General features: G+C 40.3%; 1 protein-coding gene across 1 annotated transcript in view; it reads left to right on the forward strand.

The window, feature by feature from the left end:
• The window catches only part of smoc1 (SPARC related modular calcium binding 1), a 76,768-nt gene that overhangs the window by 35,223 nt on the left and 24,738 nt on the right, over positions 1 to 16,807 (forward strand). The window contains 10 exon segments of the mRNA XM_083887295.1: positions 1,477 to 1,642; positions 1,976 to 2,059; positions 4,042 to 4,154; positions 4,356 to 4,455; position 8,042; positions 8,044 to 8,090; positions 8,260 to 8,310; positions 8,810 to 8,857; positions 11,523 to 11,612; positions 11,994 to 12,062. Of these exon segments, the coding sequence (XP_083743421.1) occupies positions 1,477 to 1,642; positions 1,976 to 2,059; positions 4,042 to 4,154; positions 4,356 to 4,455; position 8,042; positions 8,044 to 8,090; positions 8,260 to 8,310; positions 8,810 to 8,857; positions 11,523 to 11,612; positions 11,994 to 12,062 (769 nt within the window).

Genomic DNA, 16,807 nt, shown 5'->3' on the forward strand with positions numbered 1-16,807 from the left:
CTGTGTTTCAGTAGCTTAACCCATTGACGCCGGGGAAGCATTGCCGCACTTCTACCATTGACGCCGGGAGAGCGGCTGCACGGTTTATTCTACCATAGACGCCGGTAAAGCGGATACGTCAATTTTCGGGGGGGTATATGGGTTGGAGGACATGGAGGACTTTGACAGCGGAGAGATTTCTGAAGGCAGTGATTTTGAGGAGTTTCGTCTTCGATGACGTCATCGCTGATAACTTCGAACGCGCTGAACAAATCGACCGGGATTTATGGTTGAGACATAATTATGTTTGAAGACGACGAGGTCTGCGATGATGACGATAAATACCACCGTAATCGACGGAGTGTTTACAACCGCGCACCAGGGCTGACAGTGGATTTACCTGCAGATGCCACAGCGCTGTAAGCTCTATCACCGTCACATGTGAAGCAGACTGTTACAGTCATTACATGATGTTCTTGTTCTTCACACTCCATCAGGACTAAATCAAGGCACTGACACATTACTTTATTTTCTTACTGTTTTTAATTGAAAATAAATATTAACTTTAATTTTACATTTTTGTATCTAAATAAAGTAAATTTCACAGGAAAGCCACAGGTGTGAGCTCTCAAATACTTTTTGAATTGTGTTCCTATATCTGCTACAGAGGCTGAGAAATCACTCATTTAGTAGCCATTGAAGCTCAGGTTTTAGAGACATTTTTCCAGGCGCTTCAGGCCTTAGTGGGTTAAAGCAATCATAGAGTGGTCCTATTGCACATAATGTGAGTTATGGAGGTCTACTTACATGCATTAACTTGTTTTATGGTTGCTGCAAACCACTCGAAATCTCTCCTCACTGAAGCTCTCGTCAGCCGTGCTGTTTCAGACCGAAATCTCACCCCCAGAAGACAGAACCACAGCAGTCGTTTTTATGCCTTTGACCCGGAGTCAGAGTCAGAAGTAGCTGTTGCAAGTGAAACACCTCCACAACAGACGTTCTTCTTCTTCTGTGGTTCAATGTACACAACACGGGATATGCCCGGACTAGTGCTCAGAGCAGGAGGATCTGCTGTTCAGGAGAAGTGATCCTTACGTCACGATTCCAGGCTTATTCAGACCGCTTGCAGAGCCCGAGAATAAAATAAAACCCAGTGTTCTCATCAGTGGCAGAACTGTTTGTTTCCAAACTTTAGGGCTTCCTAAACGAGGCAATGCCGCAGATAAACACCAAAAAACAGCATTAACTGGAACTTCTAGTCTATGGGCGCTTTAAACAAAAGCAACTGACAAGAGTTTGAATGCATAAATGTTTTGAGTATAACAGGAAAATATCCCATGATTCCAGTTTGTACATTATTTTGGTATAATCTCAGATTCAGCTGTGTTTTAACTCAAGGAAAGTAGAAGAAATAGAACAGGAAAGAACAATTCATTCTCTTTACAAATGACAAAGTGAGTTTGTCAGGCTGAAATGCTTTTGTTTTTATCTTTGCAGTGGTTGATTGGCGACAGAGACAGTCACTGTGGGATCATCTGCTCACGGACGCAGGGGAAGCCGGTGTGTGGCTCAGATGGGCGGAGCTATGAGACCGGCTGCGAGCTGCAGAGAGCGCGCTGCAAAGATAAGACACTCACACTGGCACATCGCGGACGATGTCGAGGTTCGTACCAAGATCTGGTTTTAAAGGTCCAGTTTGAAAGCATTTGACATCTAATGGTAAGCCTGCAGACTGTAACAAACTGAGAACTCCTTTGCAAACACCTCCCTTCTCTCAACAAGTCAGGGAACTATACTGGCCTTTGCACACCAAAGGATGTTGTTGTTTGTGTCGTGGAAGGTTCTCAGTCATCAGGTCATAATCTCATTGGCTATTGGACTTACTTAACTGAAGCAAGTCCAGTCGCCCACAGCCAACTACTGAGGATAATATTCTTTGTTTGCATAGTAAACCTCTGTCTGGCAAAAACAAATGATGTGGCTTTTTGTCTCTCAGGTAAAAATTGGGTGAAACTTGACCAGTTGGCTGTGGTACCAGTACCAACCACCACCTCTGAGGGGAGAGTCCTGGAGCTGAAAGGTCAGTACCAGAAAACATCAGATATGCATAAAATCAACCCTAATTGTCTCCATATCTTGTTTGAATTTAAAATGGAAAACATGTTAACAACGTTGCACGTGGAAGCCACACACAAACGCATAAAAAGTTGGACAAGAAGATGTCTTTCATTTTTTCATTTTCAGCCTCTCTGTAGGCGTGCAAATTTTAACAGACCTGCATCACTCACTTCCTCAGTCTCTGGATGCCAGCCAGTCAACAGCAGCAGAGATTGATAGGTCTAGATTCAAGGTTGGAACTTGGCATTAACCCCCCCCCCCCCAACCAAATCCATTTCTGGAGGAAAATGTGTTCCTTCTGTGTGGTAACACATGGTTTTGTTTCATGGCATCAGTGGTGCACTAAGAAAAGGAAAGCCTCAGTCTTTGCAGATGTGGATGACCTGTTTTGTGCCCCCCCCCCTCACAGACACACGCTTTTATTTGTTGAGGCTGTCTCAATCCTTACAGGTACAACAAACCAAATGAAACGAGCAGACATTTATCCATTATTTATCCACAAAATAGTAAGAGAACTGTTGGGTGTGTGTATTGCCTCAGCTAACAAGCATAGACAAACATTGGCCAGACATGACAAAGAGACTTTGATTATTTACTTGATTATTACTTTACATTTCAATACATTTGTTTAAATAGGGTATAAAATGACACAAGCAGTTTTGGCTTACTGACATTTTTCTAAAATAAGACTAAATACACAAGTGTTTTTTTAATTTTTATTTTTTTTTATTTAATTGTGTCTCTTCTCCTTGTTAACATCATCATCACCTGATTCTGTCTCTCTCAGTCTTTTAATCTGAAGGAGACAACATGTCTGTGTCCTCTCAGGTCCTTGGATTACTTTCTTTAAAACCTTTATTTATTCAGGGTAACAGTTTGCCAAAAGTGGAGGACTGTGGTTTCACTGGTCAGTTCCTGGTTTGAATGTGTACACATGAACAGTCAAACGTGAAGCTCGAGTGCAATGAAAACTGCAGTGGCTGATGGGATTTTGAAACAGTCACCAGTTGCTGTAGAGCTCACTTCATCTTTCTGACCTTCTCAGCCACTTCCATCTCTGTCCCCCGAGAGCAGGTTTGGCTCATCGGCGCTGCAGAAACACAAGCTCAGTTTCCACTGACATTTCATAATACCAATGTTAAGCACACGGCACACTCCTCCGCACTAACAACGCGCAGCTCCAAGCCTACTTCTGGCAATAGTAATGGTCAGTGGAAGCACAACTTGTTGGGGGGAATGTGTTGGTTTAGCATTTAGCAATAGATGAATAAAAGGTCTTGCAGGATTTGTGTGTTCTTAGTATGAAAAGGGTTTAAAACCAGCATGTGTGGAGAGGTTTTCTTTGCAGAGTCACGAGCAACGATCACTGCAGGTTGTCCTGCGCTAAAAGCTTGTTAATGTTCTAATCCCTCATCCAACAGCTATGGTTATTTGTGGTAACAGGAAGTGTAGTTTAAAATTACAAGCATTAGCTTTTGAGCAGCTACTTTTTTTCCCCACTCAGAAATGCAATAGAGGCGCAAACTATGTGTTCACAATGGAACCAAACAACTCGTGATTTAGGTATGCATAGGTACAATGGTGATGATGGAATCCAGGGTGGAGATGACAGACTCAGAAAACTGACAGAAAAACAGAAACAGAAAACTATGGTGGTTGGAAAAATGAAAAAGAACTCAATGGTAAAAGTAGAAAAAGTAAATCAAAGATGCTGTCTCCCTCCTGTACTGTAACTATGAAACGTGCCCTGAAGCACAATATTTATGTCGTCAGATGGAGCTCAGTGGCCAACAGTAGTAAATTAGGGCTGCACTGGTCAGCTCCCAGGTGTTAACATGGGTGGTGTTGACAAAGAACAGGCCTGTTAATAAAAAAAACACAACAGCAGTGCTGGAGGTTTGTACGCAATGTTTGAGAACAGACTGTCCTGTCAATATATTACAGATGCTGATCAGTCCAAGTGTCGTGTTGAGAGGAACCAGGCTTTGGAACAAGCCAGGAGACCTCAGGAGTCCATGTTTGTCCCAGAATGCAATGAAGATGGGACGTTTGCCCAGGTCTGTCTCCGTAACACCCCGCATTTCTTTCTTCCACATTCCTTCCGTCTCTTGTGACTCGTTCCCATCCACACATCACAACTTCACTGACCGAATTCTTTGACCAAAATCTCCACGCCCTGTTTTATTAAGACTCTTCTTAACAAAACAAACCACAGCTATTATCATTTTTGGTGTTGTTTACCTTTTTTGCCTCTGCAGGTCCAGTGCCACACTCTGACAGGTTACTGCTGGTGTGTCACCAGTGATGGAAAGCCAGTGAGTGGCTCATCTGTGCAGAACAGGACCCCAGTGTGTTCAGGTACTGAGGGACAAACAGCCTGGCAACAGAGGGATGAACTGTTTTTTTGTGCAGTCTAGGGATGGTGCATTGTATAATCTTTCTCTCAAACCAAGTCAAAGGTCCAGTATGTAAAATTTAGGTGGAAATTGAAGAGTAGGGCCACACAGCGTGCACAGGTGCTCTAAACAGACCGTAGGTGTGAATGTGACAGCGAACGGTTGTTCGTCTCTGTGTGTTTGCCCTGTGATGGACTGTCCAGGGTGTACCTCACTTTGTGCCCTATGCTCCAGTGACCCGCGACCCTCATGTGGAAGATAAAACGGTAGACAATGAATGAATGAGTGAATGTTGAGATAAGATAGTCCTGTCTTAGTCCTGCAGTGGGGAAATTTACAATTGTGTGATTTGTATTTTTCATTACCCAAGAATGAGCCCTTTAAATTAATATCAGGAGCCAGATCAGCTTTTCCCACATTGGCCACAAAACCCCAAAGAGAACTACCTAATGGAGAATTTTTCGTTATCAAGATAATTGGGAATGGAGAATCAATATTTAATGAGAGAGACTTTAAAATGAAGTCTAGCTCACCAGTACATAGCCCTTGTGATTCATTTTCGTGCAAGTGCAAAATGAAGGAACCAAATGAGAGTAGAAGAACAAAATTAAAGGAGGCATTATGGCAAAATTATGTTAAATAATCTATAAAAAAAACAATGAAATATTTGCACAATGATATCGCTGTGGTATTTGTTAGGATGTTTCCTGACACTTCTTTATTAGCATCAAAGAGCAGCATAACAAGGATGTAAAAATGTCAATGGTGGCTAACTTATGTTCGATCTTGGAGCCAAGAGTGCATGAAAGCCAAGACTCTGTGGTTTGGGGCAATTAACTTTCACATCCGAATTCAAAAGACAACTGGTAATTGTCTATAGCTTTAGTTCCCTATCAAAGACAGAACTGAGAGTGGATGGCTTGTATTAGTATCCTAAGCAGCAATATCTGAGAACATACATTTAGTCATTTACCATTGGGTTGACCCAACAGCCAAAATCACTGACTTTCAGGGAAGCATAACTGTGCTGATGAAAGATGAAAAAGTGAACTCAACCTTTGGGTTGCAGTTAATTAGTGTATTACATGTCACGTGGAATACAGCAGGTGCAAGGTCAACGAGACAGCCCCCCCTCCACACACACATTTGTTAGCAGGCCGGTGCACAGAGCGGCTAGGGCCTCCGTACACTCGTCTTGGATGGGAACACTTTATGATAATCACCATCATTTTCCCTCAGTAGATAATACAAGGGGGCGTTTGCCAGAATTGGATTGCACAGTCACTAGACCATATGGTGCACATTTTGTGCGGGGAGTGTGGTGAGAATGGTCGCATGCCCTTCTGAGGCTGTTCAGCAGACGGCCAGAGGCTTCCTCCTCTCTCTGTGTCTTTATCTCTCCCTCTGCCTCAATCTCACGCGTCCTCTCTTTGCTCTGCACTTGTGCTACTAATCATGTGTATGGCTCCCATCATCATCATCATCATCATCATCATCAGCAGCAGCAGCAGCAGCTGCAGGTCACACAGAGTCAGTTAAGTGCCCACATGGAGCATGTCCATTCATACCAAGAAACCACCAAACTTTGCTCATTTCGTAAAAAACTTGCTGAGGTGTAGTAGTGAAATAGTTTTGCAGCAAACATGATGATGTAGATGTTTTTTTTAGAATAGTTTGCACATCAATGGCAATGCGAATAAACTGCAAAAAAAATTGCACATAACGCAGAGGTGATGCACAAAATTGTATTTGCATCAATGTTATAGTTCTGCCTCTGTTTGGGCTTCGTGAACAGAAACTATGTAGAAAAATATTAACACACAAACAAACATGCCTGACGTGCAAAGGCCATAGGAATGAGTGACTCAGCAATATTCATTCCTGTTTTGATGAAATACGTACCAGAAATCTCAACTTAAAGCCCCTTCAATTCCGATTTCAGACTCAGAAAGTCGGAGCAGCCACACAAAACCCCAATAGTCACGTCAATAAAAAATAAGTAAAAAAAAAAACACATAGTAATTGTGTTTGTGTGTCGAAAATTCCGATGTAAAGCATTATAACTGATTAACTTCCGATGGAATTCTAATGTACTATGGATGCACCGAAAATCAGGCCACCGAAAACTGAAAGGCCGAAAGACTTTCGTCACCAAACCAAAACCACCGAAACGATGTTGTGATGAAACATGCAAAAACTGCCCACTTAGAGTCTGTCCAAGATCAGTTTGGAACACCAATAAAACAGTTGCAACAAGATGTGAGTACACAGTGGAACATCACCTATTAAAGCTATACTTACCTTTCTTGTATGTCTCACAGCACTTAGTAAAAATTTGAACATGAAAACCTCCACCTCCCTCAAAGTCCCACCCTCCAGGGCGAAACGGCAGCGGCCTGGACACAGAGTGCGAAGGTTCTCCGCTCTACTCTGACTTTAGATTTAGCGACAAAGTCGCCATGTTGGTAACACTGCTCTGTCAGAGATGCGCGCGTTTTGCAAGCTGTGACAGCAATCGACGAGGCGCACGACAGATGACAGAGTGGTAGCTTGGCAAATTATTTAATTCGGTCCGAATTTTTTGATTGGTCATACTTTTATCATAATAATATGATAATTAAATAATGATGAGTTTCCTGGTGGGTTTATCATACGTTTTAGAGTGTCATACGCTTATTCGGAGCAATTTAAGATTACAAAAGAAAATTGTTAATATCCAAGAAAGGTAAGTATAGCTTTAAATGCTGGAAAGTCTCTTTGTGCAAAAGTGAAACTTAGCTACATACAGCTAAAGAGATCTGCTCATCCCATGCATCCGTTATTCCCTTAATTGCGGCACTGAAGCGTCTTCTACATAAAGATTGAGACCATGGAGTGAAAACGAAAATGAAAAGTGCGCTCTGCTCTTAAGAGTCTGTGAACACGTTTTACTAAGATCTACTCAGATCCCCTGCACTTTATTGTGACTGTACTCAATCTTCGTCATAAAGATCATTACTCTTGCTTGGAGACGGAGAAGCGCACAGCGCAGGAGCAGCGAACGGCGCAGGGGTGGTGCGCAGAAAAAAAAGGCCTGTCTGTCTGCACCAGATGAGGGGCACACTCTATGATATAATATACTATAATTGCAATGCTTTGACTCTAGTGACGTAAGTACACACAGTCCCAGTCATAACAAATTTGATTAAAAAAACAAACAAAAAACAATGTTACAGAATTGGCATTATAATTTCTTTGGGTTTTTCAGTTTTAGCCAACAACATTTCGGTGCATCCCTAGAATGCACCATAACTTCATGCTGTCAGAGGGAGCTGGCAGAGGTTTACTTTAGAGCACTTTACTCTTTTTTTTTTTTTCTCAACATCATGACTCAGTTTTTCCAAAGGTTTTGTGCCATCCCAGTGATTGACAGCTTATTGCAGAGCCAAAAAAAAGAAGATTACAAGTAGATTCCAGGAAATGTGACTGTGAACAATGCAGGAGCTCAAACACCTAAAGTAAACTTTGCGTTTTAAGAGAATTCCCAAGATATTGTTTGAGACGCATAGCTCTTTCTGTCCTGCATAAGATCCGATATCTTCATTGGTTCTTGCAAAGGTATGTATGACACAACAATCTGGGCTCAATAAACCTGAAATATTGGCAGCTGCTACTGTCAAACACACCAACTCATGATTCTCTCCCTCTCAGCTGACAACCCTTACTGACATGCTCAGACGCCCCTGTACACTATGACCCAAATCAATCATCTCACATACATTTGCAGGAAACTTCCATGAATTTATGGGAACTCATGCTGCGACAAGTGGATTGTCAGGTAGTAAATTTCCTTCTAGTTGCCCTCATTAAAATGTCTTTTATTGTATGATTGCACTGCACTAACTTTGCTCTGTTACTCCCTGCATTCATGCATGACATCAAAATCTGCATGCACCAAATACAAATGTATATTTTGATAATCCTCCGATAGTAGTCACCATTAAGGTAACACAAAAACCAAATGTTTCAATGTGTGACTCTGAAGCACTAACATAATGTACTCATCAAACTCGGCATCTAACCCTAAGGCAATGCGTCATCAGTGGGTTGGGTAATCTGTGGGAATTATGCTTTTTTGTCAATGTGTCCTGTATTTACTGTACTTGCAACAATCACATTTAATTCTACATGATTAGATGGCTATTAAGTAAATCAAGTGACTCTTCAGTGGATGAACTGCATTTTCACATTCTTAAATGTTCCCAAACGGCTTTCCTTTCTTTGTACATCTTGTATTTGTCTTTTGTTTTTTTTTGTTTGTTTTTTTTAAGTTACAGGGTCAGTAACAGATAAACCACCTGGGTCACCGAACTCTGGTAGAAAAGGTGAGTTGAGATGCGTTGAATGTTTTGTGTGCATGCACTGGGTGTTTTTGTTTGTATGAGAAGGAACGAGAAACGCCAACAATAATTGTTTTCCCACACAGTTTGTAGCCATCAGTACAGACCTGGATCAAACAATAATTGAGAAATATTGAAGTTGTAAATATGCGTGTGCATTTATTGGCCAATTTATTAGTGACACAGGACACCTATACCAGATAGCACATCCCGCTTAACAAGTAAAGGCATTGTTCTTAGTCGAAACGCAAGCCTGGCCCAGGTCTTAAGCGTTCTTAACTGTAGTGTATGGACCAAACCGAACCATAGCATAATGGAAAACAGCATATAAAAGCCAGCAGTGTCGCATCATTGCCAGAAGTGGCTAAGATCCAGATGCTATCTGGGAAATTAAGAGGCAGGAGTGGTAGCTGTTGTTGTCTTCTTCTGCTGTTCGAGCTCATGTGCTTCAAAGATCAACATACTGTGTGTTCAGTGATGGTCTTCTGCATATCTTTTGTATTAAAGCGGAACTAGACCGGAAGTCCCTATTAACGCTGTGTTTTTTGGTGTGTATCTGCGTCATTACCTTGTTTATGAAGCCCTGAAGGTTCTAAACAAACAGTTCAGCCATTGCTGAGAACGCTGTGTTTTATTGTAACCTCGGGCTCAGCGAGATCTCTGAAAATCCCGTAATAGTTACGTAAACAGCAGTTCTCCGGAACAGCAGATCCTCCTGCTCCGGGCACTAGTCCGGGCACATGCGGTTGCGTACATTGAACCGCAGAAGAAGAATAACGTCCGTTGTGGAGGTGTTTCACGAGCGACAGTGTCTTCTGACTCCGGGTCAAAGTCATAAAAGGGACTGCGGCGGGGAGTCGTGAAGAAGCTATTTTTAAACAGTGTTAAATTAATGTTTTGATAATGAGGAGCAGTGCATCCACCGTTCCAGAGGGGGGAGCTGCGCTTCTGAGAGCGGGTGTGCCGAATGTCACTTCCGGGGTACTGGCCAATCACAACACAGTCTGTCTTCTCAGGCGAGATTTTTGTCTGAAATAGCGACTCAGATTCAGTTGTGCATGAACAATTCCCGAGGATCAGTAGTTTCTAAAATACTCAGGCCAACAACCATGTCACGTTCAGAGTCACTTAACCTTTCTTCTGCATTATGATGCTCAGTTTGAACTTTAGCATTTCATCTCGCCCATGTCTACATGCCTAAATGCTTTGATTGATTTGCTTCCATGTGATTGACTGATTCAATATTTGTGCTGTGACCGGCCTAACTGGTGTACCTAATAATGAGGCTGGTGAATGTATTTTCTTTTAAAAAGTTGCTTATCTACAGGAGGCAACAACACACATTGACTTTTCTGACTAGTGTTTATCCCACGTTTGAACAATTCCCAGATCAGCTTAGTAACTTTTTTTATTTTTTGTTTCACCAGTTAGGTCAATTTCCCCTCAAGTGTTTACAGATACTGGCATGTCATCTGATTTCAGGACTTAGTTAGTGCTTGTAGAATGACTCCAATCGAATATTTTTTTCCTGTGGTTTCCTTTTGATTTATTGATTTCCAAAGGGATTTTCCAGATGCGACAAAACTGCATATGGGTGAGTATTTTAGCTGGCTCAAATCCACAGCATCATATACAATTGATTACAACATTCATTCGTCAGAGCCTGATTTTTTTGCTTAAAACAGTATTGTTTAGCTGCTTTCCCACATGCAGACAAGTCCATTATGATGGGCTGCATGTTAAATAAGGCTGCAGCAATGATTCATTGATTATCAATTGATTACTAAATTAATCACCAACTATTTTGATTGTTTTTTAATGATTAAAATAAGCTCTTTGAGTTTTCAACTTTTTAAATGTGAATCTTTTCTGCTATCCCTGCTCCATATAACAAAGAAATCACTAAAACAGGGTAGTGGCTAAACTCAAAGCAAGAAGTTTCGAATCCTGGTTCGACCTTTCTGTGTGGAGTTTGCATGTTCTTATGCAGAGGTTAATGATACACTTAATTGCCGTAAATATGGATGTGAGTGTGAGTGGTACCTTTTGCCATATGTACAGCTGGGATTGGCTCCAGTTCCCTGCTTTAAGTGGAAGACAAAGTGGTAGACAATGGTTATGTGTGTGGGTCAGAGTGATTATTTTTGGTTTGTAAACAAAATTACATTTGAGAACATGATCGACATTTTCTGACATTTTTTGGACCAAATAAGTACCTGATTCATGGAGGAAATAATCGATGAAATAATAAATCCTAACAAAATATCAAACCTTCACATCAAACCTTTTTGCTTGATTTCTAATATTGCGACTAGAAGTGATTGAATCAAACAATGCAATTTTCATGTCTCTGTGAAAAACAATATTGGTGTTTATTTAAAGCTCAGAATTAATTTCAGTGTGCCAGTGTAAGACCTTCTGTTACAGTACAGTGTGTGTGCGCTTGTGTGTGTGTATGCGTATATGTGTGTGAGAGAGAGACCGACAGAGTGAATGTAGTAGAGCCAAATGTGGATGGTCGTTCCTGTGTTCTTGTATTATTCCATCTGTCTTTCTCTCTCTTTTTCTATCTATCTTGGCCGGGCCATGTGCAAATCCCAACAATTCAACAGTTCTGGAGAGTAGATTGTATTAACCTCAATAATGGTAGTTTCTTTCCATTTCTTTCTCACCCTCAACCCAGATGATGGCTCCAAGCCTACACCCACCATGGAGACTCATGTCCCCCCTGACGGTGACGGTAAGTCTGCTTCACTTACTCATCTACCTGTAAACCACTGGCAACATGAGCACTTGTTTAGCTGAGATCCATTGAGCATTTATTTTCACAGTCATTGTCTCTAAGCCTCTAAGTGAAGCTACATTATTTTATGCATTCAATATCAGAGCTAGAGAGGCAGTTTTTTTCATCACTTACACATACATTTTTCACCATTACATTAAATGAAATGTTTGGATGTCAAATATGACATATTCAATATCTTGGTGAAAATAATACTGTCTTGGATGCAGCTTTAATGTTGGTTTTGTGGGCAAAGCTCAGTTAAATGAAGCGTGGTGAGCTATACCATGACTCAGTATGACAACATTTGATCTTTCCTCTATTGTCCTACCACTGCAGAGATCACTGCTCCAACACTGTGGATAAAACAACTGGTTAAACAGAACAGCTCCACCTCCAGGAAGCCAGGTGAGCGAATTAAACATCTTCTTGTTCTCATGCTCAGTAAATTAACACTTAAAACAATTGGGATGTTGCAGAAGTTCAACTTTCAACATCACACGCGTCCTCTGCTTTTTCATCTTCTTTGCTGTTTTACAGCAATTGACCTCCATAGTAGTTCATTTCTGCTTTCTTCGTCTCTTCTCTTTCCTTCTTTTTGATCTCACCACCATAACCACGTACCATAATGTTGCTTCTGCAATCACTTTCTGATAACCATCATTAATACTGTCTGGTGGCAAAATAGCCCTCACAAAACGGAAATAAAGATGACCTATTAATATTTATTTGCAGTTGGTGTACCTGTCTAACCAAAGTCAGTCAGGCTGTTAGTTTACTGAGGCACATTACCAGAGTCTTCATAACAAACAAGAGAGTAGAGGTGATGGACAGAGGTTAGTGGGCCAAACATGTCAGACAAAGTGCAGCCAAAATTCAGATAACCACTTCTGGTGATGATGGGACAGGGTGAGATATGCAGTATCTGTAGCATCTTGACAGAATGTAGGCTGTTATTGCTAGCTTTTCTTCACTACAGATGCTAGCTTCGAACGCGACAACAGCACTGTTGACAGGTTCAGCGCATCTGAAGTAGTGACATCTAATAATTCAACTGCGGATTGTGGATAAATGGAGGACTCCGACACTCACAACTCCTATTCCCAATCGCATAATGGGACTATGGTGGCCTTCGCATACCAGAAAGGATGTCTTTCTTCATTTGTACTGAAAACCAGAGTACTAAAATATTAAACTCAAGTAAAAGTACCACTATTTTGATAAATATTTTACTCAAGTACAAGTAAAAGTACTGGTTTAAAAATGTACTCAAGTAAAAATAAAAAAGTAGCTTGTTTAAAATTTACTCAGAATAAAATTTAGTTAGTTACTTATTTTTTTATCAAGGTTGAGGTTCTTTCTTGTGTTGTACTAAAAGGACCCAAAGGGGACATACATCTCACATTCATTATTTTTAATTAATGTCTGATCATGTTCAAATAAACAAGTCAACCACATAACAGCAGCTATAAAACTTAAAACAAAAAACCCTCTGTCCTGGACTTCTGTTTGCATCTTTCGAGTTCTACTCCCAGAATGTTGTGTTAAGTTTGAGCAGCAGTTGGTTTTCAAAGTTAGTAGATTTCATCCTTGTTCGCTCTACAGGGAAACGCAGTCCTGCAGAGCTGAAAAGACGCTCACATGCGGCTTAGAAATGAGAATTAAAACTCGCATTTTCACTTTGAACTCTTCACCTGATAGAGTCCCCCCCCCCCTTCTCTTGTATCATACGTATGATTCTCTCCACTGCCATGTATGTTGTTATTGATGACTACATAATGAAATAATAGTAGTAACATAGTGGAAGTTATAACAGTCCACAGCATATTCCAATTAAAACTATAGTTTGAGCAATCTGGAGTAGTGCTGAGAGCTGACTGCTACTACACTGACTAGATAAGCACTGTCACTTTAACATAAACTTTAAGTAATATTGAAGACTGTATTATTATATAATTACCAACTACTGTCAATGAAAAATAAATAAAGACAGAGGCTGGATATGACCAGAGCACGTCCTGTCTTTAGAGATTTCACTCAGCAAATACATTTAGATGGATCTTACTCGTTTTTGATCACGTGACAGAAGCTAACATAGCTCTAGCATAATAACCATACATCCATGGTAATAACTCGCTAACTTGTTACTAGAGCCAAACAACATAAGCAGTGTTACAGGCCATTCTAGAGTCTGTAGGGGCCCTAGGCAAAAATTCCCAGGGGGCCCTTCCAACCAGTGATCATCACCATTATGTTATAAATAATCTGACACCAATGAAAAATGTATGACTTCAAAAAAAATAAAAATAAAAATGAATGAAATAACATGGACAAACCTTGTAATTAAAAAGTATGTGAAAATATAAATGTAAAGAACAATAAAATACTGTAAATAGCTTTAAAAAAAACTCCATACATTTAGTAAAAAAAATACATTACACTGTAAAGAACCCACATTATAAAACAATATAAATATATAGACCAATAAAATACTGTAAATAACTGAAAAAAAACATATACAAACTGAGTAAAAAAGATATGCATATTACACTGCAAATTCATTTTCCAACTTGCAGAACGATAACTTCAAAGAGGTTAAAGTGAGGTGGGGACCCTTTAGGGAGGTTTCCTACTGAGATGTCATTGCAAATTTTAAAAAAGTTCTCAAAAAACCCTTCTCAATTACAGTAACGCGAGTAAATGTAATTTGTTACTCTCCACCTCTGCTGTAAACTAAGGCTTCAACACCCAAATGTACGCTCAGGCTGATTTGTCCATTCAGGCTGTAGAAACAACTCGACACAAATAAAAGGCTTATTCTAAGGGCGCTTTCACACCTATAGTTCGATTGTTTTGGTCTGCAGCAGTCAGAAAAATGTGACAATGTAGCAAACAGACGTGGGTACTGTTTGTTTTCACATTATGCATATTTGTGCATAATGTAATAACCGGGCACGTCACCGCTGTGGAACATAAGCGTCACCGGAGCTGATCACTGGCTCGCTGAATGCGACTGGCTCGCAAGGCAGCGTTCATGGCAGCTGACGTTCCATGTATCTCATCTCATACCCATAATGCATTAAACTATACCTTTTCGACCCATTTGGTTTGGTTGCTTTCACACCAGAGGAACCGTAGCAAAGTAGACCAGATAAAGCGGTTGATTTGGTGCGCACCAAAGTACAGAGATTACATTCCTACGCAAAAGGACTGAACCAAGGGACCAAACACGTTTGGTGCGCACCAAATGCTGTAGGTATGAAAGCACCCTAAATCTACAAAAACCAAACAGTATTTATCTGAAAAGTGATTATACACTTTTTTTATATACACTGCAAATAAACTTACACACTAGATCTTTAAGATGACAGTGAAACCCAAAACAGTGTTTTAAAGTGTTGAAGGCACCAGTTAAGATAAAATGTAAAACATTTCCACACACATTTCCGTTTGTACACAATGCAGCCCCATTGCAGCCCAGCCCAGATTATATTTCTTGGTTTCTTTCCTTTGGAGTAATTTGTTTAGCTTTCTCAGTCTCCTATTCAATTATGTCTCGACTTGTTCACCAGCCCCGTGGGCGAGCCGGACGCTTTAGACGCTGCTGCAACAAGTCAAGGAGTGAATAGTGGTGTAAGGTGTGAGTTTGATGGATTTTTAGTGAGCTGCTAAATGTGATTAATGTCATCTAAGAGACTCACAACTATATATGCATGCTGTAGTGAGATTGTTACTCAAAAAGTACAGTAAAGATCAAGTTCCACAAAATTCAACCAAAGCGATTACTAGCATCAGACAAGACCTTATTCAGTAGTGGAAAATCCTGGATTAAAGCATTTAATTAACGTATTGGAACCACGCTACGAAATGTCAAGCAGGACGTATCTTTCTACAGAGGTGTTTCCTTCCATGTATGATAATGTTATTGGAGGTCAGTGCAGATTTAGTGACCTTAACCGTAGGTGCATTACGTAATAAATCTAAAGCAACTGGCCATAAAATCCTCCTAATATGTCACAGAGACTCAGGAATAATGTTCATATAACAAACTGAACTCAGCAACAACAACAGTACAGACAAAATATTTGCATTAAAAACATTTTTTTGCAGACTGCAAATCATGATTATGTTTTGAAATCATTTTTTGTTTTGGCATGTGGCGCCACCTACCGCCGTCTACCAATCATTGCAGTCAGTAGAATCTCAGCTGCCGAGCAACCACAGGTTGCCAGTTACGTCAAAAAATGAAACCTTAAAGACCTCGGTATTTTGAATTTGAATGTAGTAACCGTTTTTGGCCACATTCTTTCATATGGCACCTTTAACAACAGATTGCTCTTCCTTCAGAGCAACACAGAGCTACATGACTCTCTATGACTTCTCTTCTTTTTACAGTTAGTTTCCAATTGACTGCTTACTGTTCCCTTTAGGCTAAGTGAATGATTTATATTTGACAATAAGGCCTTAATGTGGTACAATGCAAACAAATAATGGACATTCATAATCACTCATGGCACCATGTAGACCATGGGTGTCAAACTCTGGCCCGCGGGCCAAATTTGGCCCGCCGTGTAATTTCATTTGGCCCTTGAGGCAATATCAAATTAACATTAGAGCTGGCCCGCCGGTATTATACAGCGGCAATTGCGCTGAGTTTAGCCGGCGATTTGGCGACTTTGATGGTCAGTATAGCGGTATTTTCAAATTTATTAGCTTGTGGAAAAAGTTAATGTTGATATTTACCTCAGAAGGCTGCAAATAGAAAAGAGGCATTCAATTTTTTATTTAAATTTGATTTGATATGCCATTGATATTTTTTTAATTATTATTATTATTATTTGAAACTCGATTTTGCATGTCACTATAAAGTTATATAAGCCTTGCTTGTTCAATATTCAATGCAAAACTTGTTTGGGTCCCTATTAAAAGGTTAATTTGTTCAACCTTGGCCCGCGGCTTTGTTCAGTTTTAAATTTTGGCCCACTCTGTATTTGAGTTTGACACCCCTGATGTAGACAATCAAAATGGGAATAAATGACATAAAACCAGTGATCCTTGACTAAACTAGAAAAGTCCAAAAAATAAAGACGCATCTGGGCTAAAAGAGAGAGAAAAACGATAGACAATCAAATCAAATCGTGACCTTAAAATCG

The sequence above is a fragment of the Microchirus variegatus genome, assembly GCF_963457635.1.
Source record: "Microchirus variegatus genome assembly, chromosome: 3".
Classification (NCBI taxonomy): domain Eukaryota; kingdom Metazoa; phylum Chordata; class Actinopteri; order Pleuronectiformes; family Soleidae; genus Microchirus; species Microchirus variegatus.